This window comes from Lolium rigidum, chromosome 7 (assembly GCF_022539505.1).
Source record: "Lolium rigidum isolate FL_2022 chromosome 7, APGP_CSIRO_Lrig_0.1, whole genome shotgun sequence".
In the NCBI taxonomy this organism is placed as follows: Eukaryota; Viridiplantae; Streptophyta; class Magnoliopsida; order Poales; family Poaceae; genus Lolium; species Lolium rigidum.
Genome location: NC_061514.1, coordinates 110,059,345 through 110,079,038, shown reverse-complemented (window position 1 = coordinate 110,079,038; position 19,694 = coordinate 110,059,345). Strand labels below are relative to the sequence as shown.

At 43.2% G+C, this 19,694-nt stretch overlaps 2 protein-coding genes across 2 annotated transcripts; one reads left to right on the top strand and one right to left on the bottom strand.

Annotated features, from left to right (window-relative positions):
* Positions 1-9,495: 9,495 nt before the first annotated feature.
* Positions 9,496-12,070, top strand: LOC124674070 (PTI1-like tyrosine-protein kinase 3). The gene is made up of 6 exons (XM_047210103.1): positions 9,496-9,825; positions 9,933-10,307; positions 10,398-10,683; positions 10,809-10,941; positions 11,366-11,452; positions 11,552-12,070. Exons 1-6 carry the CDS (start codon positions 9,717-9,719, stop codon positions 11,666-11,668), a joined length of 1,107 nt encoding a protein of 368 aa, XP_047066059.1. The 5' UTR covers positions 9,496-9,716; the 3' UTR covers positions 11,669-12,070.
* LOC124674069 (CMP-sialic acid transporter 4-like) lies at positions 12,058-18,403 on the bottom strand. Its single transcript, XM_047210102.1, has 16 exons — positions 18,340-18,403; positions 17,657-17,926; positions 17,035-17,151; positions 16,729-16,785; positions 16,382-16,459; positions 15,598-15,642; positions 15,415-15,474; positions 14,841-14,963; positions 14,661-14,738; positions 14,462-14,531; positions 13,895-14,002; positions 13,621-13,754; positions 13,465-13,532; positions 13,063-13,108; positions 12,910-12,976; positions 12,058-12,278 (listed from the first exon to the last, which is right to left on the bottom strand). The coding sequence occupies exons 2-15, from the start codon at positions 17,825-17,827 to the stop codon at positions 12,923-12,925; spliced, it is 1,209 nt and encodes a 402-aa protein (XP_047066058.1). The 5' UTR covers positions 17,828-17,926; positions 18,340-18,403; the 3' UTR covers positions 12,058-12,278; positions 12,910-12,922.
* Positions 18,404-19,694: the final 1,291 nt, after the last annotated feature.

The following is a 19,694-nucleotide window of genomic DNA, read 5'->3' as shown; positions in this document are numbered from 1 at the left end:
TGCATGATCTCCGTATAAAGCTCATAAGGAATAGCACTAATACTTGCACCAATATCACATAAACCATAATAACAATGATCACCAATTCTAACAGAGAGCATAGGAACACTAGCTTTCCTAGACTTATTAGGATGCGAAACAATATTAGAAGTATCTTCACAGAAAATAATATGACTATCTTCTACATTTTCAGTCACAAGATCTTTAATTATTGCAACAACAGGTTCAACCTTTATTTGTTCTTCAGGTTCTATAGGTTTCTTTGCACTTTTATTAACCGCACTAGATATAACGTAGTACTCCTTCATTTTAGCAGGGAAAGGAGTTTTTTCAATATAAGCTTCAGGAATAACATGATCAACAGTTTCAATTACAACACATTTATTTATAGATGAATCAATTTTATCTTTATACGGTTCATGATACTTATCAAAATTCTTCTTAGGCAATTCAAAGTGAGAGGCAAAAGCTTTATAAAAATTTGCAACGACTTGAGAATCAAGACCATAAGTAGCACTCATATTACGAAATTTATCAGTATCAATAAAAACTTCAATGCATTTATAATCATAGTTTATATACCTGATTCTCTATCTTTGTCGTTCTCCCATCCTTCAGTATTCTCCTGGATCCGATCAAGAAGGTCCCTTTTAAACTCTTCTTTGTTGCGTGTAAATGATCCGTAACAAGAAGTATCCAAGAAAGTCTTATCTTGAAAAGACAATCTTGCATAGAAATTATCAATAATAATATTACCAGGAAGCTCATGAATGGGGCATTTGAGCATTAAAGACTTCAATCTCCCCAAGCTTGGGCAATACTTTCTCCATCATGAGGCCAAAAATTATATATGCGGTTCCGATCTTTGTGAATTTCACTTGGAGGATAGAATTTGGAATAAAATAAAGGCACAATATCCTTCCAATCAAGAGAATCACCATTCTTCAGCAATTTATACCAATGCGCCGCTTACCAGACAGAGATATAGAGAATAGTTTCTTCCTAACTTCATCCATAGCAATACCTGCACATTTGAATAACCCGCATAATTCATGTAAAAACAGTAAATGATCACCAGGATGGACAACTCCATCCCCTTCATAGCGGTTATCCACAACACGTTCAATAATTTTCATAGGTATTTTGTATGGAACCTCTTTCTCACCTGGCACCTCATCCACTACCTTTGCAGTAGTAGTAGATTTTCCAAAGAGGAATTCAAGAGAAGAGCCCTCCATAATGAATTATAGCAGCAGGCAGAAATAAAAAAACAGCACGTACAGTAAAGGTTTTCCTTACCAATTCCACTTACCAATAGCGCTTCACTCCCCGGCAACGGCGCCAGAAAATAGTCTTGATGACCCACAAGTATAGGGGGTGTATCGTAGTACTTTCGATAAATAAGAGTGTCGAACCCAACGAGGAGCAGAAGGTGTTGACAAGCAGCTTCGATGAAGGATTCACCGTAAATGCTCACAGACAAGTATTCAGGGGGTTTTGATATAGCAGATAAATAAAGTACGAGTAAGTAAAATGCGAGAGAAATAATTGCAGCAAATGGCCCAATCCTTTTTAGCACAAAGGACAAGCCGGTTTGTTTACTTATAATGACCAAACGTTCTTGAGGACACACGGGAATTTAGTCTAGTGCTTTCGCTTCATATAGCTGATTAATCTTCATTGTTTTGATAAGTGTTGTGTGGGTGAACCTATGCTAATGCATCGCTCTTCCTAGGACTAATACATACTTGTGATTATACCTCTTGCAAGCATCCGCAAATACAAGAAAGTAATTAAGATAAATCTAACCACGACCTTAAACTCGAGATCCTCGCTATCCCTCCCCGTATCGATATACCAACGGGGTTTAGGTTTCGTCACTCCGGCAACCCCGCAATTAGCAAACGAGTACAAGATGTATCCCCCTAGGCCCATAAATGGTGAAGTATCATGTAGTCGACGTTCACATGACACCACTAGAAGAATAACACCACAACTTAAATATCATAACATTGAATACTAACCAACATAATTCACTACTAACATTTAGACTTCACCCATGTCCTCAAGAACTAAACGAACTACTCACGAGACATCATATGGAACATGATCAGAGGTGATATAATGGTGAATAACAATCTGAACATAAACCTTGGTTCAATGGTTTCACTCAATAGCATCAATAACAAGTAGAAATCAACACTGGGAGAGTTTCCCCTATCAAACAATCAAGATCAAACCCTAATTGTTACAGCGGTGACGAGGTGCAGCAGTGGAGACGGCGGTGATGATGATGAAGATGATGGTGATGATGATGGAGATGATGTCCAGATCGATGGCGATGACGATGGCGTCGATTTCCCCCTCCGGGAGGGAATTTCCCCGGCGGATTCCTGCCCGCCGGAGAGCTCTTTTCTCTCTGGTGTTTTCCGCCCCGCAGAGGCGGCTGTGACGATTCGCGACTATCCTCTGGAGCTTAGGTTTTCGGGACGAAGATGTACGCGAAGGAGAGGAGGCCAGAGGGGGCTGTGGGCCCCCTCCTCACAAGGCGGCGCGGCCAGGCCTTGGCCCGCGCCGGCCTATGAGGTGGGCCCATGGCGGCCCTCCTCGGCTCCCCCTTCTGGCTCCCTTCGTCTTCTGGGAAAAATAGGATTTTTCATATAATTTCCGTCAATTGTTGATCTTCCGAAATATTGCATTCCGACGGCGCTTTTTCCAAGCAGAATCCCGACTCCGTGCGCGATCCTCCAATAATCATGAAACATGCAAAATAGATGAAATAACATAAGTATCATCTCCAAATACGAAATATATCAATGAATAACAGCAAATTATGATATAAAATAGTGATGCAAAATGGACGTATCAGTGTCCCTCGGCAGCCCCTCTCCTGGCCCTTATATTGGGAGCCAGGTCTCGAGAGGTCTATCCGGGTACGACTAGGTTACAAAGAGCCCTAAATCTAAACTTTCCTTGTATTCTTCGTCTTCTTGCCTTGTCCTTCAAGAATCCTTCTTCGGACCCGACGCAACGGCCCACCTGGTCGTTGAGTGCCTTTATGGGCCCCTGGCCGAGCCGTAAGAGGTAGTACAATACTAGTTACCCGAACGGTAATGCCCACATCATCGGGTATAGGAATAACCGAAGTGACGCGGAGACAACAATGTATCCTGAATTTCACACTCTTGTGAGTGATATTCTCCGTTGGAGCGGTGTGGAGGACAAGTCACTCCAAATGCTCGAAGGCCACCATATTCTCCTCGAGAATTCCCACCAAAAGGGATGTCTTCGATCCACTATGGAACCTTAGGGTGGTCACCGAACCCACATAAAGCTTGGAGCTATCTCCACAACTTAATTGGAGGCTCCCAATAAATCGCCACAAAGGCCTTGCCCTTGAAGAATCTCCACAACTTAATTGGAGTCCCCAAGAACACCACAAAGACCACAAAGACCACTAAGCCATCTAGGGTCCAAATACCCAAGAGGAACAACCTCCGGGAACAAGCTCCCGAAGTGAATATCTCACGAACTTTCACCTCCACGTATCACCGCGGAGAAGTCAAACCGATGCACCAAATGCAATGGCAAGAAGACCACAAAGATGATCCAATTCTTCACTCTCAAATTCCAAAAAAGCTACTAAAGCTATTGGGGGAATAAGAGAGGAAGAATAAAGAGGAGAACACAAAATTCTCCAAGATCTAGATCCCAAAAATTTACTCACAAAGAGATGATTTGGTTTGGTCAAAGTGTGGATCTAGATCTCCTCAATCTTTCTCTCAAATAGATGCAAGAATCATGGGATGGGGAGAAAGATCCCAAGCTCAAATATGAACAACAATGGTGGAGAGAGAGGCTTGAGAGAGAGGAAGAAGAAGGAGTCACTCAAGAAAGATGGGGGGAGAAATATTTAAAAGGCTGGGCCCCCAATTTTCTGCCCGTTGGGGCTGCCTCGACTTGGGGCCGGTAGTACCGGCCAGCTAGGGGAGGTACTACCGCCCGAGGGTGCTGCGCGCGTGAGGGAGAGTGAGGCGTGCGGGGCGTGGTGGCCGGTACTACCGCCCAGGTGTGAGCAGGTGGGCAGCGTGCGCGGGGGAGAGACCGGAGGCTCCGGCCAAGGTACCGGACCTGGTACGGCCGAGGCGCCCCAAACCCCCTGGTCCATCTCTGTGAGCAAGAGCCGGTAAGCGGTACCGCGGGCGGTACCACGCCCGGAGGCTTCGGCCGTGGGCAGGCCGGTGGTGCCGCCGGCGCCTCCGGCTGCTCGCCCCTCCTCAAAATATTTCTTTTTCTTTTAAACTCAAACTTGAAATGCAAATAACTTGAGCTTGGAAAAATCCAAATGAGACGAAAACAATTTTGTTGGAAAGAGGACGACAAAAGATACCCCACAAAACAAGTGGGGGTTGATTTTTTATTAATTTTAGAGGTGCAACACCTCAAAACGAGAAATCGAGAAAATCACCAAACTCGAAAACGCAACAAGTGATCTATGCGAAATCCGTTTTCGATGAACTAGAGCTTGTCATGTAAATAACCACAAGCTCTAAAACACCACATGGATAAGATCCAAATAACAACCAAGAAAGATGATGCAAGGATGCAAAGGTTTGACCGTACTCCGAGCGATACGACCGAGTTACTCACTCGAGAGCCCCTTGATAGTACGACCATTATCCTATAAACCGGTCTCCCAACTAAACCACGAGACCGGTAAGAAAGAAACCCTATCAAGAGCAAACCTTAACCTTGCGCATTCCACTTGAGCTCGATGATGATGATCTTGACTGCAACAAGGATGGAACGCCGTTCTTGATTTTGCTTGCTTGATGTCTTGCGGATTGCTCCCCCATAATCCACTATAGGAGAGCTTCTTCTTCGATGCATCTTCACATATCCATGAGCACATATGAATGGCAAGCTTCAAGCATGTGAGCTCTTTGAGTTGACTCATCTTGAACTTGCACCTCATTTCTTCGTATTGCAACCTTGACGCCAACTAATCGTTCAAGCATTGCCTATGGACAACTCCTACACATATAACTCCATGCAACCATTAGTCCATAGGGATTGTCATTAATTACCAAAACTACACATGGGGGCTATATGCACTTTTAGGTGGTGGCTTCCTTCTTCGCCGGAGGAGGTCGGCTGGTTGCTGGGGTGGCGGATCATGAGATCCGTCTACTCCGGCGATGACGATCTAGTCGATGATGAGCTAGCGGTGAAGGGGCCACCGGTGAAAACCGCGCCTTGACATCGTTCTTGGCGGATGATGGCGGCGGCTGTTGGCGTCGTTCCCTTGCGAAGGCACCATCTTTGTTGGCCTCTCCGCTTGCTCTTGCCGAGTTGGGGACTCGCGGCTGTCGGTGAAAACCGTGCCACGATTGGCGGGCGATGGCGGCGTTAAGCGTCGCTTCCTTCTTGAAGGCATCGTCGTCGCACTCTGCGGCTACTCACTCGTGATGCTCCGGGGGAAACCCTAGATCCGGGTCTCCCGGATCGGATGATGACGGTGCTTCCTGCGTCGTTCTACCTCTAGGGGCATCATTTTTGAAGCAGCGGCTGGATGGAGGTGGATCTTGGTGATGTGGTGTTCATCTACCATGTTGACATCGATGATTCTCGGTGGCGTGGAGCTGCAGGGTATCGAAAACGGGTGCGGACTGCTGGACGCGTGCAGGATGGTGGTGCTGTCTGGCGTCATGGTGACATTGACGGCAGGCCTGACAAGGTCAATGCGGTGATCCTCTTGAAGATGGGTGCGAGGAAGACGGCGGTAGCGATTTCTGTGGCATGTGTGTTGGCGTACGCTGAGAGTCTGCTTGACTGGATGTGCTTCTCACCTGCTATTGGACGGCTTGGGAAGGCATTTAGTTTTTTGGATGATGTGAGTTGGTGTTTTGTCACCCCCTTCATCCCTCTGTAGGTTTAGAGGGGTGGCTTCTAGTTTGATCTTTTGTATTGCTCTTGTAAGGTGTTGTGAATAATCTAATAAAAAAATCCATGTGCATCCCTTGGATGCAGAAGCTGGGGTGATTTTTCCCCCATTTCGAAAAAATGACTCAAATCAGTGCTCCGGGTTATGATGAGGCTAGTAACATGAAAAGAGGTATTGAAGGACTGAAAAGATCATGCAAGAGTCATCTTGTGCTTATTATATCAATTTTTGCACTCAATTCCAACAACTAGTTCTTCTGTTTTTTCCAAGGGAAATACTCACTGTGTGATAATTTTCAATCAAATATCTCACCTACCGAATAATGTAAGCGTCATGGAATGCTTTGAAATGCTAAGCTTGATTGGGACATGACTTGATTGTGGTGAACTTAAAATTGATTAGAAGTGGATTATATCAACATACCAATTTTCCTAGGCCCGGTGACACTCAGTGGGACTCGCATTCCAATATTGTGTACGACATGGCTATGATGTCCTGCACAATTCATTATGTTCTCACCGACCTTGGAGATGATGATGATGATGATGATGATGTATGGTTGGATAAGAATACACTACTTGATGGTTGTTATTCTTGGATATACAAATGAACTATCTCTATTTGCAAATTAGGGAGCCATATATCCTCAATGCAATATCACTTGCTAATGGGGCAAAGGAAAAAATACAACAATTGAGGTCTAATGGCTGGGGTTCAATTTCTTGAGAGGGTCCCTTTATTTTGTGAACATCATGGTGTTAAAGTTCCTTTCATGGACATTAAATATGTGCCTCATGGAAAATCAACAATATATGCTCGTGCCCGAAACCAAACAAATGCGATGACCACTTCTAAAGAGAAGTATATATTGGTTTCATTCATCAAATCTGTCAAGAGCTTGGTAATCTGTTTGATGAGGTTAATATGGATTTACTCTCTTGTATGCCGGCCTTCAATCCTTCAAACTCATTTGCTTCTTTTGATGCACAAAAGGTACGTAGACTATCTGAGTTCTACCCTCATGATATCTCGAGCAAATTATTTGCTAAATCTTAGCTTGATAATTGCCTTAACGATGTAAGATAAGAGTATAACTTTCAAGGTCTAGAGGATCTTGTTGACCTCTTAGTTAAGGTTGTTGAAATTAAAGAGGCATAAAATGCATTATATGGTTTACTTTCTTTCCAAATTGGTATTTGGTTCAACCGGTCGTGACAACAAGTGTTTGGAGGGTGTTTTCTGCAATGAATTTAGTGAAAACAAAATTGAGAAATAAGATGGGTGATAATCTAGTCACTTACATTGAGCGGGCCATTTTCTTTTGAAGCGGATGAATATGATATAACTGATATTTTCGCGTCTCTAAGTAATGTAGTCTACGCGATTCAAACAAATAGTATTGCAAGTTTCTTTTATGCATATTTTAAACTATTTGTACGATCATTTATACAAATTTCCATCACAAATTATTTATTGATCCTACACCATATTACAACGTAAATTTTTTACTTCATGGATTTTACCAAAATGGTCGTAATTTTCTTTGTGCATTATTCTTATGAGGTGTGCTTCGGTATCCCCCTTCCCTCCCACTACAATTAAAATTGAAGGGATAAGTTAGCCCACAAAAGGGTATCGAAAAATCCTGGTAATTGCCTATTCCTATTGGTAAAATCCTAGGTCTTTCACTGGGTTGCAACTCATGTTAAACTAGAAAGATCTTGGGTTTCAGTTACAACTCACAAGGTAGCACAAGTCATGACGTAGTTCAACGACATCGACTGACAATTAACCGTGTCGATGATCGAAGTCTTGCCCCCGAGCAGCAACCGTTGGCCAGCTTGGAGGCCTGCACCTGCACGGGCAGGTGAGCTTGATCGTAACCGCAGCCGCCGCGTGGAGTTGGGTCGTGCAACATCAGACGTCGCGACGGTCGTTGCCGGGCGCCGGGTCACCGTAGCGCAACCACCAGGGACGGAGACAAGGGGGGACGAGCAGGGCTACGCCCCCCCTATGATCCTGAGTTTCTTCAAAAAATTAGCCATGGTTGTTTATCATCTATGGTGTTTAGCAAGCTTCGCCCCCCTTATAGACATCATAGCACTAAGTCTGCCCCCTTAACCTCAGATCCTGGCTCCGTCCCTGGCAACCACCGTCGGTACGCCGTGCCCGTGTGGCCCGCGGCAGAGGCGTGACAGAGGGACGCTCCGGTCGTTCAAACTCTGGGGAGTTTGCTACGTGTAGCCTGCTGCCTGACATGATGGGCTGCACGGCAAGCCTGTACCTACTGTCTGTAGCTGAGCTACGTCCGGCTCGAGCGTCTCTGTGGCCGGTCCGGTCGCCCAGCCGTTCCGCGCACCATACTGTAGCGCGGAACCAGCCTCACGCGACAGCGATAGTACTAGGACTACTAGCAGTCTAGCCACCCAACGAAAACTCAACGATTATCTGCTTCAGTACGCAACGCGTCAGGCTACTTATCAGAGTCAGATAAACGAAAAAAGACCGTGCAACAGCGACGCTGGCAGCCGCACGTTTGGTTCTTTTTTCATCGATAGATGAGCTTAGCCTGGATATAAAGTTAGAAGCTTGACAAGTTAAATGAGTGCTCGTTTATTCGATTTATTTGAAATTGGCTCATTTTCTTAATAAGCCGAGCTAAACAATAATTTTAGCTTGTTAAGGTTAACAAGCAAAACAATCGAACCAACATACTCATTAAGATCGGTAACAAGCTAGTGTTGGGTTATATTGTTGCGTCGTTAGGCTCCTGGCCCATCAAAGATGAGGTATATAGGCAGCAACCAAACCCATCAAGGTAAACCAATGAATCGACCGACCGAATTAATAAATAGCCATCCGACTTTTCCTCGTTTAGTCATCTGCGGCGACGCCCTAGGGCTCTGCTTACCGCACACTGCCCGGCTGCCTCGTCAGCTGCTCACATCCCAAATCTGACCACTTTGCATCACTCCATCCACAGTTCTTGCCAGACCCCTGGCTCTTGCTGCGTCGTTGCGTCTACGTCCTTGCTCGTCGGGGCAGTGGATTAGCAGAATAAGCATGCACGCTGGTTTGCTTTGCATTTTTTGATCCTATGGCTATCTTACCATGTAGATCTGAATACTGATGAGGTTGGCATGTATGCTTAGCTACATGCACATGTCTATTTTTTTAACGATCCTTAGTGAGTTGCTCGCGAGCGCTCGCAAGCACATAATTAGCCGAACCAAACAATGATTTCAGATTGTTATGCTTAATGAGGTTAATGATCTGAGGCTTAACTATCATAAGTTTAACAAGCCTCTTAATGATTCGAGATTTCGAGCACCTCGTTAGTCCATCCTGAATGAACTTTTGAACGGCATGATCGAGAGAGAAGGAGGTGAGACTTGGTCCAACGGCCCAGTACTTGAACGTTAACGTTACGTTCCACGGGCGGGTCCCCCGCGCGCGAGTTAGTCCGCGCAGGATGTCACGACGGTCCTCTCCCAAGTCTGTCTACTTTGTCCTTTGTTCCCTCCATGCCTGTCACCGTGAGCTTCCCTGCAGCGATGTCGTCCACAAAGAGGTAGGCAGGAAAAATTCAGCAACTCGATCGATCAGTATCGGTAGATTCCGCGCGATAAGAGTGGACAACATCTGGTCAGCCTCATCGATCTTAGCCATTTCCTTCGTTCGTTCGTTCAAACCTGTCGTACCTAGCTAGCTAGGCTGAGGCGCTGATCGATCGAGCCCCGGTGCCGTTTCTTCCGTGCCGCCGCCGGCGACGATGAGGTGGTTGGAGAGCGTGAAGAACCTGTTCGCCGACGGCGGCTGCTTGCCTCGGCTCGGGAGGAAGGACCCCGAGGATCTCGACTCCTACCCGCCGGAGCCGGCCGGTAAGCGAAGATCGAGCATGCGCGCGGTTTCGCTCGTTTAATTCAATTCCGTGCATGCAGTCGCGCGCAACAGTTGATTAATTTCGCTTCCGTCGTTACGTGCTCAGAGAAACGGAGACGGTCGCGCCGCGCCGCCGCCCCTGCCGTGGAGGACGAGCCGCTCACCGTGGAGGTGCCGGCGGTGGCGCTCAAGGAGATCAACGAGCTCACGGAGAACTTCGCCAGCGAGCGGCTGGTCGGGGAGGGGTCCTACGCCAAGGTGTACAAGGTCACGCTGCGGAGCGCCAGGCTCGCCGTGGTCAAGCGGCTCGAGAAGCCGTCCAAGCACGCCTCCAACGACGTCTTCCTCAGGCAGCTCTCCGTCGCCTCCAAGCTGCGGCACGAGAGCTTCGTCAGGCTGCTGGGGTACACCATCAGCGGCGACCTCCGCGTGCTCGTCTACGAGTTCGCCACCATGGGCACCCTCCACGACGCCCTCCACGGTACGGGGTCCACTGCAACTGGCTAGTAGCCGCCCTTCTCAGCCTTCTTGAGTTATTATGCACTGACACACAGCGGCGGCGTCGTGGCAGGGCCGAGGGACGGCACGGCGGCGCGGGAGGAGGAGGACGCGAGACCGGTGCTGAGCTGGGCGCACCGGGTGCAGATCGCGCTCGACTCGGCGAGGGGGCTGGAGTACCTCCACGAGAAGGCGTCGCCGCCGGTGACGCACAAGGACGTGCGCTCCACCAACGTGCTGCTCTTCGACGGCATGAGGGCCAAGATCGCCGACTACAACATGTTCAGCCAGGCCGCCGACATGGCACGGCTCAACCGCTCCGAGCACACGCTCGGATCCTTCGGCTACCAGGCGCCGGAGTAAGTGCCGAATCCACATCCTGCCGCCGGCATCCTCCTTACAGTAGTTATTACTTGTTCGAGTTTGATGAATTTGCTTGGTTCCTGATCTGCAATGCTGATTTAATCGGGCACCGAATGTTCAGGTACGCCATGACGGGTCTGATGACCGACAAGAGCGACGTGTACAGCTTCGGGATCGTTCTTCTGGAGCTGCTGACGGGCAGGAAGCCGTTGGACCGGACGTTGCCGCAGGGGCAGCGAAGCCTCGTCAACTGGGTGAGCACTCAGCAATGGCATATTTTCCCTCTTCTCATTTTGGACTCCATTTTCTGTCTTACACTCTTACTAGAAGGTTGGACCATTCCTTGGTTGCTGGTAAAGATATACGTACTCGATGATCATATAAAAGCTTACCGATATGCACGATCAAATTGTCAGTTGGGAAGTTGGTTCATCGTCCCTACTTGCCAACCTAACAAACTAGCAATGAATCAACTGAGGGCTTATTCATGGAAGGTTTAAGAGATTCTTGGCGCAGACTAATCGTTTTTTTTCTTTCTTTCTGAGCAAATTGTAATTTCAGTTCAATGCAACTAACTTCTAAATAAGACAGAAATGAGTTAACTTACAGACAAAATTGCATTATCCATTTTGTCCCCAAACAAATTTTCATTGTCTCCTTCCCCCGTACATATACCAGGCATCTCCTCTGCTAACAGAAGACAGAGCTCAGGAATGCATCGACCCCAGGCTCGGCAACCGGTACCCTCCTACCGGAGCTCTCAAGGTCTCTCTCTCTTCTCTCTCCACAAGGTTACATCTTGTCTTTGCCACATCTGATTACCTGATCTAACCCTGCAAAATCTGGTGCCTTGATCCGCCGCAGCTGGGGAGAATTGCTGTGCAGTGCCTCCAGTATGATCCCACCTACCGGCCGTCCATGGGCACCATCGCCCGCGTGATCAACTACGCCGTCGTGCGGGACCAGCAGGGCGTGGTCTGATGATCGTGTGGGGAGAAGTTTTTGCCGTTGCTCACCCTGTTGCATGTACTACTGTGACTTTCTATGTAGCAGTTGCCACACAAAAGAAGTTTAGAGTTTTGGTTGAATGTAAGCTGTTGCCTGTCGACAGAAACGAGGCGTAGAACAATTTATCATGGACGTTTCTGAAGGACAATCACATTTGTATAGGTGGTAATGATAAAGTGATCATATTTAGATTTTTTTTTTTTTTGCGTGGAGAAACATTTATGGGCAGATGCTGAGCTTGTCATGAAAATCAGTTGTGTAGTACTAGTTATTTAATGGTACAAATGGTCAGCACAGATGGATATCCTGCTGACAAAATATTCAGTACATCAGTTCTGCAAAATGAAAAAGGAGAAGAACTATTGTTTCGTATCAGTGAATTCGTATGGAATATGTGAAATATGCCAGCCCTCATTTGTTGCCCCAAGAAACTTGGGGTGAAAAAAGAAAGAAAGAATCCGATGGCCTCTTACATATAAATATATTTCCTTTGCTTTTACAGTGTACAAGAGTGTATGATTCAATCTACCATGCTACATAAAGTGTGTGGTTCCCGGCAAAAAGAATTCTCTTCTATAACTACCTGCAGAACAAAAAAGGAAACAAGTTCATCAAAACTCGCGAGAATGAGATGCCATACATATTAACGAGTTTTATTTATGTGTGATGAATATAACACCAATTGATAGAACGAACAAAACGTTTTAGTTTTGTTGACAAACAAACATTACAGATTCTTAGGTTGATGTAACCCACATCAGTTGGGAGTACCTTATGTTTTGTTTGGTACAATAGTAGAATGGAAGTGCTTTCTTTTTTATGACAAACAAGCAATATGGACTATTAGGTTGCCGTAAGCCAGTAGAACCACTCTAGGTTACATTTCTCATTAGTATACTTGTTCGCATAGCTGAACTCTGACAAGTACCAGTTACAATGGCAGCAAAATGGTTGTTCATTAGACATTTAATTTTACTGTTGTGCCACCATAAATGAACAATTCCAAACTATTGTTTTCAAGGTTCAGACCATAATAGTTGTTAAATGCATGATTTACAAAGTAAACAAGTGACTTCTCTCATAAGAGTAGAACTGGGCGAACATGCTCTCCCAGCCCACCTGGGTACTCACGGTAGTATCTTCTAAATAAAATGCAATAGGTGTTACACCTGTTGGTCGTTTTTTTTACGAGGAAAGTCAAAAGTACGACTCACCTCAAGTATAATGTTAAGTAGGCAACAATGGTTTTCTATCATCATCAGTTGGGCCAAGGAGGCTTGCCTGAAACAATGGCAAGCAACGGAAATAAGTCAATAGAACAGAATATATATTTCTAAAATATATTTATCAAGCAATGTTGCACTTACATCATCAGCACCAGCAGTCATATTTACAAAAGAAGAGTCAGACAACCTGCCAAAAAAAATTATCAGACTAGATTTTCAGAAATATTTGCAAATTTCACAAATTCGTGCTAAGACCATTTATTATGCACATTAGAGCTAGCCGAGAGAATCAATTAAAAATTTAATTAACGCATGAATATAGCACCATGCCGAAGATACCAGACAAGAAATTTAACTATAACTACTCCAAGAACTTAGGAGGATTGTAAATCTGAACTCTGCCTTTTCAATGAAATGAAACGCAATAGTCTATTGTGTTTTCTCGAAAAAGAACTTACAAAAATTGTAAGGTTGACACTTTGATACTTCACTTCATATGGCATTAAAATAAAGTAGAAAAAACAAGGCAAAAGGAATATTTACCTATGTTTCTCCAATTCTGAAGTTCCAGCTGGTTTGTCATCTTTGACTTTGGCTAGTGGAGAGAAAAACTGAACAGAAATAGCTTTTATATAAGTTCAGCTAAGAGTAAGCATCAACTCAGCACAACAAGCTAAAGAATAAAAAAAGAACAATCACCTGGTGCATTGAAATAAAGACTATTGAGATGCCTAGGAGAAAGTTAATAGTCAAGGTATGTCCCAAAAATGCAGCAGATGCTAGACCAGTGAAAATTGTGGCCACTGTTGATGAGTACTTCTTCAAAATTGTATCTGCAGTATGATCACAGTTAATCATTCGGAAATATGATATTATGAAAGCATGCAAAGAAGTGTGTATACAGTCTGAGATTATGATTCAAGGTCAGGTAGAACAAAATATGTATGAGAGTTATATGTATATCATCCATTACCTGCATACTTGAAGAAGAACGAAGAGAGTATTCCTTGTGCGGCATTGTTACAAATGAGAAAAATTGTGGCTCTTGAATGCCCTCGAAGGATATCAAAACTCTCTGGCCCTGAAAACAAATTGGGCAAAGTTATATCGTACACAGCTTGTGCTGCAATAGCCAATAGTTACAAGGAAACATAAGATGTGCCAGGCCATTCATGACATCATTTGTGTTCAAAGAAGTAAAAAATAACAAATGTACAAGAGCACATGGCTCAAGTTCCCGGTTTCCGAACTTATAATATTTCTGTAGGATCTATGATGCTCAAGCCATAGTTCACAGCAAGACATGTTGATCAATATATCAAGCACTAAGCAGCCATCTAATTGCCTTTGATTTGTAACCTCACGGGGAAAACAGAAACACCATGCGGTTTACAATGTTCATGTAAACCTAAAAACTACTTGGAAAATATCATATAGAATCCTATTTTCCCAGGCACACTCATATTGAGCTTTGAGCATAACAGCCATATTTAGTACAACAGTCATAATGTATAACAGTTTTCATGTCATATGTGTTTACCTTCTAGTATGACAGTCCCTAGGATGCCAAGGAAGTTAAAAAATGCACCATATCCATACAGAAACACATTCTGAAATTATGTTAAAGAACTGGTGTGAATTAAAGAGAAAAATGACGGACGAAAAAGTAAATGGGTAAAGTGCATATCTCATATCAGTCTGACGAAAGAGCAGGAAGCCAAGCCTTTAGCTGAAATTACCTGCAGATAGATGTTTGTGTCGAACTGGCTTTTCAAGGCATACTCATTGTAGACAGAGGCAAACGATGGGACAGTGACCTACAATTTCACATGAATATATATATGCATGAACGTTGGTCCAATAATGGTTCAGTCATTTGAAGCAACATAAATACAGCGCAAACAGTTCAAGAAACTTACAAATATTAGTGTGTATATGTATGCAATTGCGGTGACAGGAAGACCAAAAGTTTTGGCACCCTCGGGCATTGAGCGTAGTTGATTCACACTGATTCCAATAAGCAACAGAGCAAGGGCTTCCCACTGATGTCCATCAGAAGAGAAAGAGGTCATATATCAATATCATCAACAGCATATGAGTGACAGAGTTTTGCCGAACACATACTTTTGTGCGCTAGTTCTTCCTACATTTGATTTTATTGAAGTTGCACCTATTAACAAGGTTCATTTTTAACAGATTCAGAGTCACAGCTGATTTGTCAACTACCATCGGTAACAACTGATATTGGCAAACAGGGAAAACAAAACTCTGGAAAAAATGTAACTTGCCTAATGATTTGAAACTTCTAACAGAGTAAAGATGTAAATTAAATATAATATATTCCCATAAGAAACCATTAATAGTTTTTCTACTGAAGAAGACCTAAATGAGGTAAATTCTCAGATGCACACAGCTGCAGAGTCAGTATAATAACTGTAATAATTATCCTTAATGAAGATATATAAATAGTAGCGATGCTAAACCCATGCTCACCTGAATTATAGAGAATTTCCTTCTCATTATCAATTTTAGGAGGACAGCTATGACAAGGACCTGGATTGTATAGCAGCAAGTATGATATCAATAATTTTACATTTGCCAAACACGGGCAAGCATACATCCTCTGACACCGCATGGTTAAGCACGAGAACATGGAAATGCACGAAAAATGAGTACCTTCAGGTTGCTTAGCATCTTCACAGTCGAGGGGTTGAAGTATAACTGCATAGTAAGTATAACAGCATTTTGTTTAGATAATGGAAGAATTATTTTTGGCCTCTGCGTCTAGGGATGCACACAGCCAACAGAAGTATAATAATTGTAACTAAGAAGCATAGAAAATATTGCATGATGTATGGATTTAGCATAGAATAATATAAACCACACAGGAAGGCAGCAAAGGCGCCATGTCCAAACTAAAAAATGGAAATTCTGAAGGAAAGAAAAAAGGATAGATGCATTGAGCCGCACTCCTAATATAATGGCTTTGGTTTATTTCTTTAAATAATTTCTTTTATCCCTTGCTTGCCAATGCCAAGTAAAAGAAAGAAAGGCATAACTAAAAGACCTATAGAAAATCATGTAAAGACAAGAGTTCCGATAAAATGGTACCAACAAAAATTCCTGCTGTCTGGCTGATACCTGTTACCATCAGAATTTGAATCCAGCTGGTTGAACATTCAATTAGATGTGGCATTTTTTAATTCATTAAGCAAAACGCAAGGTTTCATCCCAATTTGCTTCCAAAGAAAGACCAGAGACTCTTCTGGTCATTAATTTACACTATCATACTTAAAAATATGCATACATTTTATAAGAAATGTTCAATAAAGTATATACCAAAAATATACTGTAAGCTTCACAAATATCAAAAGTACCAAAATGTTTGATGAAGAAAACTAGAGAATATAAGTACACATCACAAAAGAATGAAATTTCAGCTAATTCAATGAACTTTTACCTGCATGGTAAACTTTAGGTAGTTGTTGATGGCATATAGTAGAGCAGGAATAGCTAATAGTACATTGTTACGGGCTTCCTACACAGGAAAGGGAATGACGAATAAAATAGTTATATGACATGTCAAAAAGTTATAGGCATGTAATAAATAATTAAATAAATAGGATAAAAGAAATGTGAATGCAAGTCAGTTGGGCCCAAATACAACAGAAGATATGAGCAACACTTACTCTACCTACATGCTGTGTAAAATTAGCAGCACAAGTAAGATATTTTAAATTTAGTGCATGTTGAGCACTGTTCAAGGCATCAACAAAAGAGTGCAATATCTTCTAAAAGATAAATCACCTGTACAAAGGTCGAAAGCGACAGAAGTGGCTTCTCCCCAACCTTCTGTTTTCTAGACTGTCAAATAGAAGAGCAACAACATTAGGGGTACCGATTCAAGCGCAACAGATCACACAAAAAATTATCATGTGTAAATCCCCCACAGTTTTGCTGTCTTGCTTGTATAATGAAAATGAAATTTTAGTTCCTACAACACTTTGATTGGCAGTTGGCGGAATTACCAACAATGCACAAAAAATTGATGGTCCATTGCAGAATACAAACACAAATAGTAACTGACGAAAGCATGGGTCAGCAAAAACTAACCTGGATTATTAGCATTATGATAGCAAAGAAAACTTTTGCAACTTCCGTCAAAAAGTTGACGCTCATAGGACTGAACTTAAACTTCCCATCAACCTTGCACATAAAGACAAGGATAGGCTGCAGAGCAAAGTAAATAATTAGCAAAGTTGTAAGTTTTCTGCAATAAGATACATTCTACATTTGCTATCTATTTGTCGAGAAATCAACATTAAAAATGTACAGACAGTCATAGATCTGTTTAGAATTTACTTTAGTAAATGTTACCAGATCTGCCAAAGTGCCAATAACATTTTTGAAAAATGGTTCCTATTTTAAGGTAAATAATGGTTTGAATCTGATGGCAACACTACAGAACAAATACTGGAGATGTCTGCCATTTGTAGGAAAAAATGATCTACCGAAAATTGGGCACAAGCAAACCTAAAGTAGTGCGTGTATCTTCTTTTAACCCATTCTCTACCAGGCGAAAACTGTACTCTATCAGGACCATCACATAACATTGATATTTATTCTTATTCTCGTGTCACACTATTTTCAGTAAAATTATGGCAAACTCAATCCCATCCAAACAGGCATTGTTTAGCCAACATGAAGTTAAACATCAGCATCGGGACAGAAATACCTGGAGGCCGACCAAGACGCAGTCCCCGGACACGAGAAGGAACGTGAGCACGCGCTGTTTGGACGATATCTTGCTCTTGTGCTTGTCATATGCCCTTGATATGCTCCTGGGGCTCGGCGCCACCACCTTGGAGTGGCAGACGCTGCATTCCAGCGCCCCATTCCTCTGCATCTTCTCACGCCAACCAGGACCAGCAGAACCACAAACAGCACCGGCAAGAGATGTGTATCACTCTAAAGCCGTGACATGTAATGGTTTCCCTGCGCACACCTGTAACCAAGACACTTGAAATTTAAAGCAAGCAACCTAATGACCACAAAACGATTAACAAGAAGCGACTACTAGCATTCCCGTTCAAATTCACAACATGCCGAGAAAAAATCATGCGTACCAGCTCAGAAATGAATTTTTTGAACAAAAGTGGCATTGCCGTGAACATACAGAACACATAGCAACTTAAAAATGCCTATTTGAGCCCCCGACAGCAGCTAGCTAATCCACGACGGATCACAAAACCCGTAAAAATGACGCAGGACAGCTAACTCACTACCAAATGCAAAGCAACCGCGTGCTGCTACCCACGCCACTGGATCACAGGGCCAGGCTGCCCGAAACAGGTTCCAGAGTCGCGGAAATGAGTTGAACGACGAAGAGATTCAATGGACGCGTGCACACGACAGTACCTCGGAGGAGTTGGGATCGGTGGGCGGGATCTAGCCCCACCTGAGCGTCGGGCACCGGGCGAATCTGGCACTGCCGGCTCGGCGCCGTCCGGTTGCTTCGGCTCCGCTCAAGGCACGCGCGCGAGGTCTGTGTGGATCACCGGCCGGCGGGTGGCGCTGCGAGATCTCGCGTTTGGGCGAGGCCGGAGGGAGCAGAGAAGGGAGGTGTGAGCGCGGTGATGCAGGGGAGGGGAGCGAAGGGAAGGCGGGTGCGCTGCAGACTCGCGTTTATTTATTCGCAATTTGTTTTTGTTCTTGGATCTTGCATTGGATAAATGCTAAAAAAGCCCCCCGAGTTTAACATCTTTTCTTAATTAAGGATTTTTGCCTTCCGAGCACCACTAATATTTTGTTATAAAAAAGGACAGAGATTTGGTGCTCCTGGGCACCAGTGCTCCTGCTATTTTAGAAAAAATAAAAATCATATTATGTGTTTCAAAAAAATTAGAGAACAAATCATGGTGTAGCCAATGAGTTTTCCCATAAACATGCAAAATTTTAATTTTAAATACAAAAAATTCTGGGCTACACAAAAATAACAAACGTGTGGATCTGAGTGTTGATATTTCAAATCTCCAAATTTTAACAGATTTTGTCTTTTTTTGTGTAGTCTACAATATAAAGAATTTCATATTGAAATTTTACACGTTTGTAGGTTACGTCATTTATTATGTTCAGATTTATTTTCAGATTTTTTTGAAACAAATATGTATGATTTTCGAATTTTTTTAAACAGCAGGAGCACTGGTGCCCATGAGCCAAAGACACTTTTCGTATAAAAAATCGTTTTTTATAAATTCCAAATATAAAAGAGTAATTCTAAATCTAGTCAATGAAATATCATATGGAAATGCAAAATCTTAATTTCAAATGCTTTGTATTCAGAGCTACACAAAAATAAAAATAAAGCATGGATCTAAATATAGTGAATAGTGTATATTTTAAAAACTTAATGTTTATCAGATTTTTTCATGTTTGCCTAGCCCAAAATTAGAATAATTTGGCATTACCATTTCGCATCCTTGTAGAACACATAATTGACTACATCTACTCCCATTGATCCATAATAATAGTCCGGGATTTAGTATAAAAATAGTATTATAAACCTGTACTAAATCTCCTGCACTTACGGTGGACATAAGGGAGTAGAATTTTTTCATAATTTTTAAAAACTTCAAATGTATCAGATTTTTTCATGTTTGTGTTGTCCAAAACTGAAATAGTTTGGCATTTCGCATCCTTGTAGGATACATAATTGACTAAACTTACTCCCTCTGATCCATAATAACGATCGGAGATTTAGTACAGAATTAGTA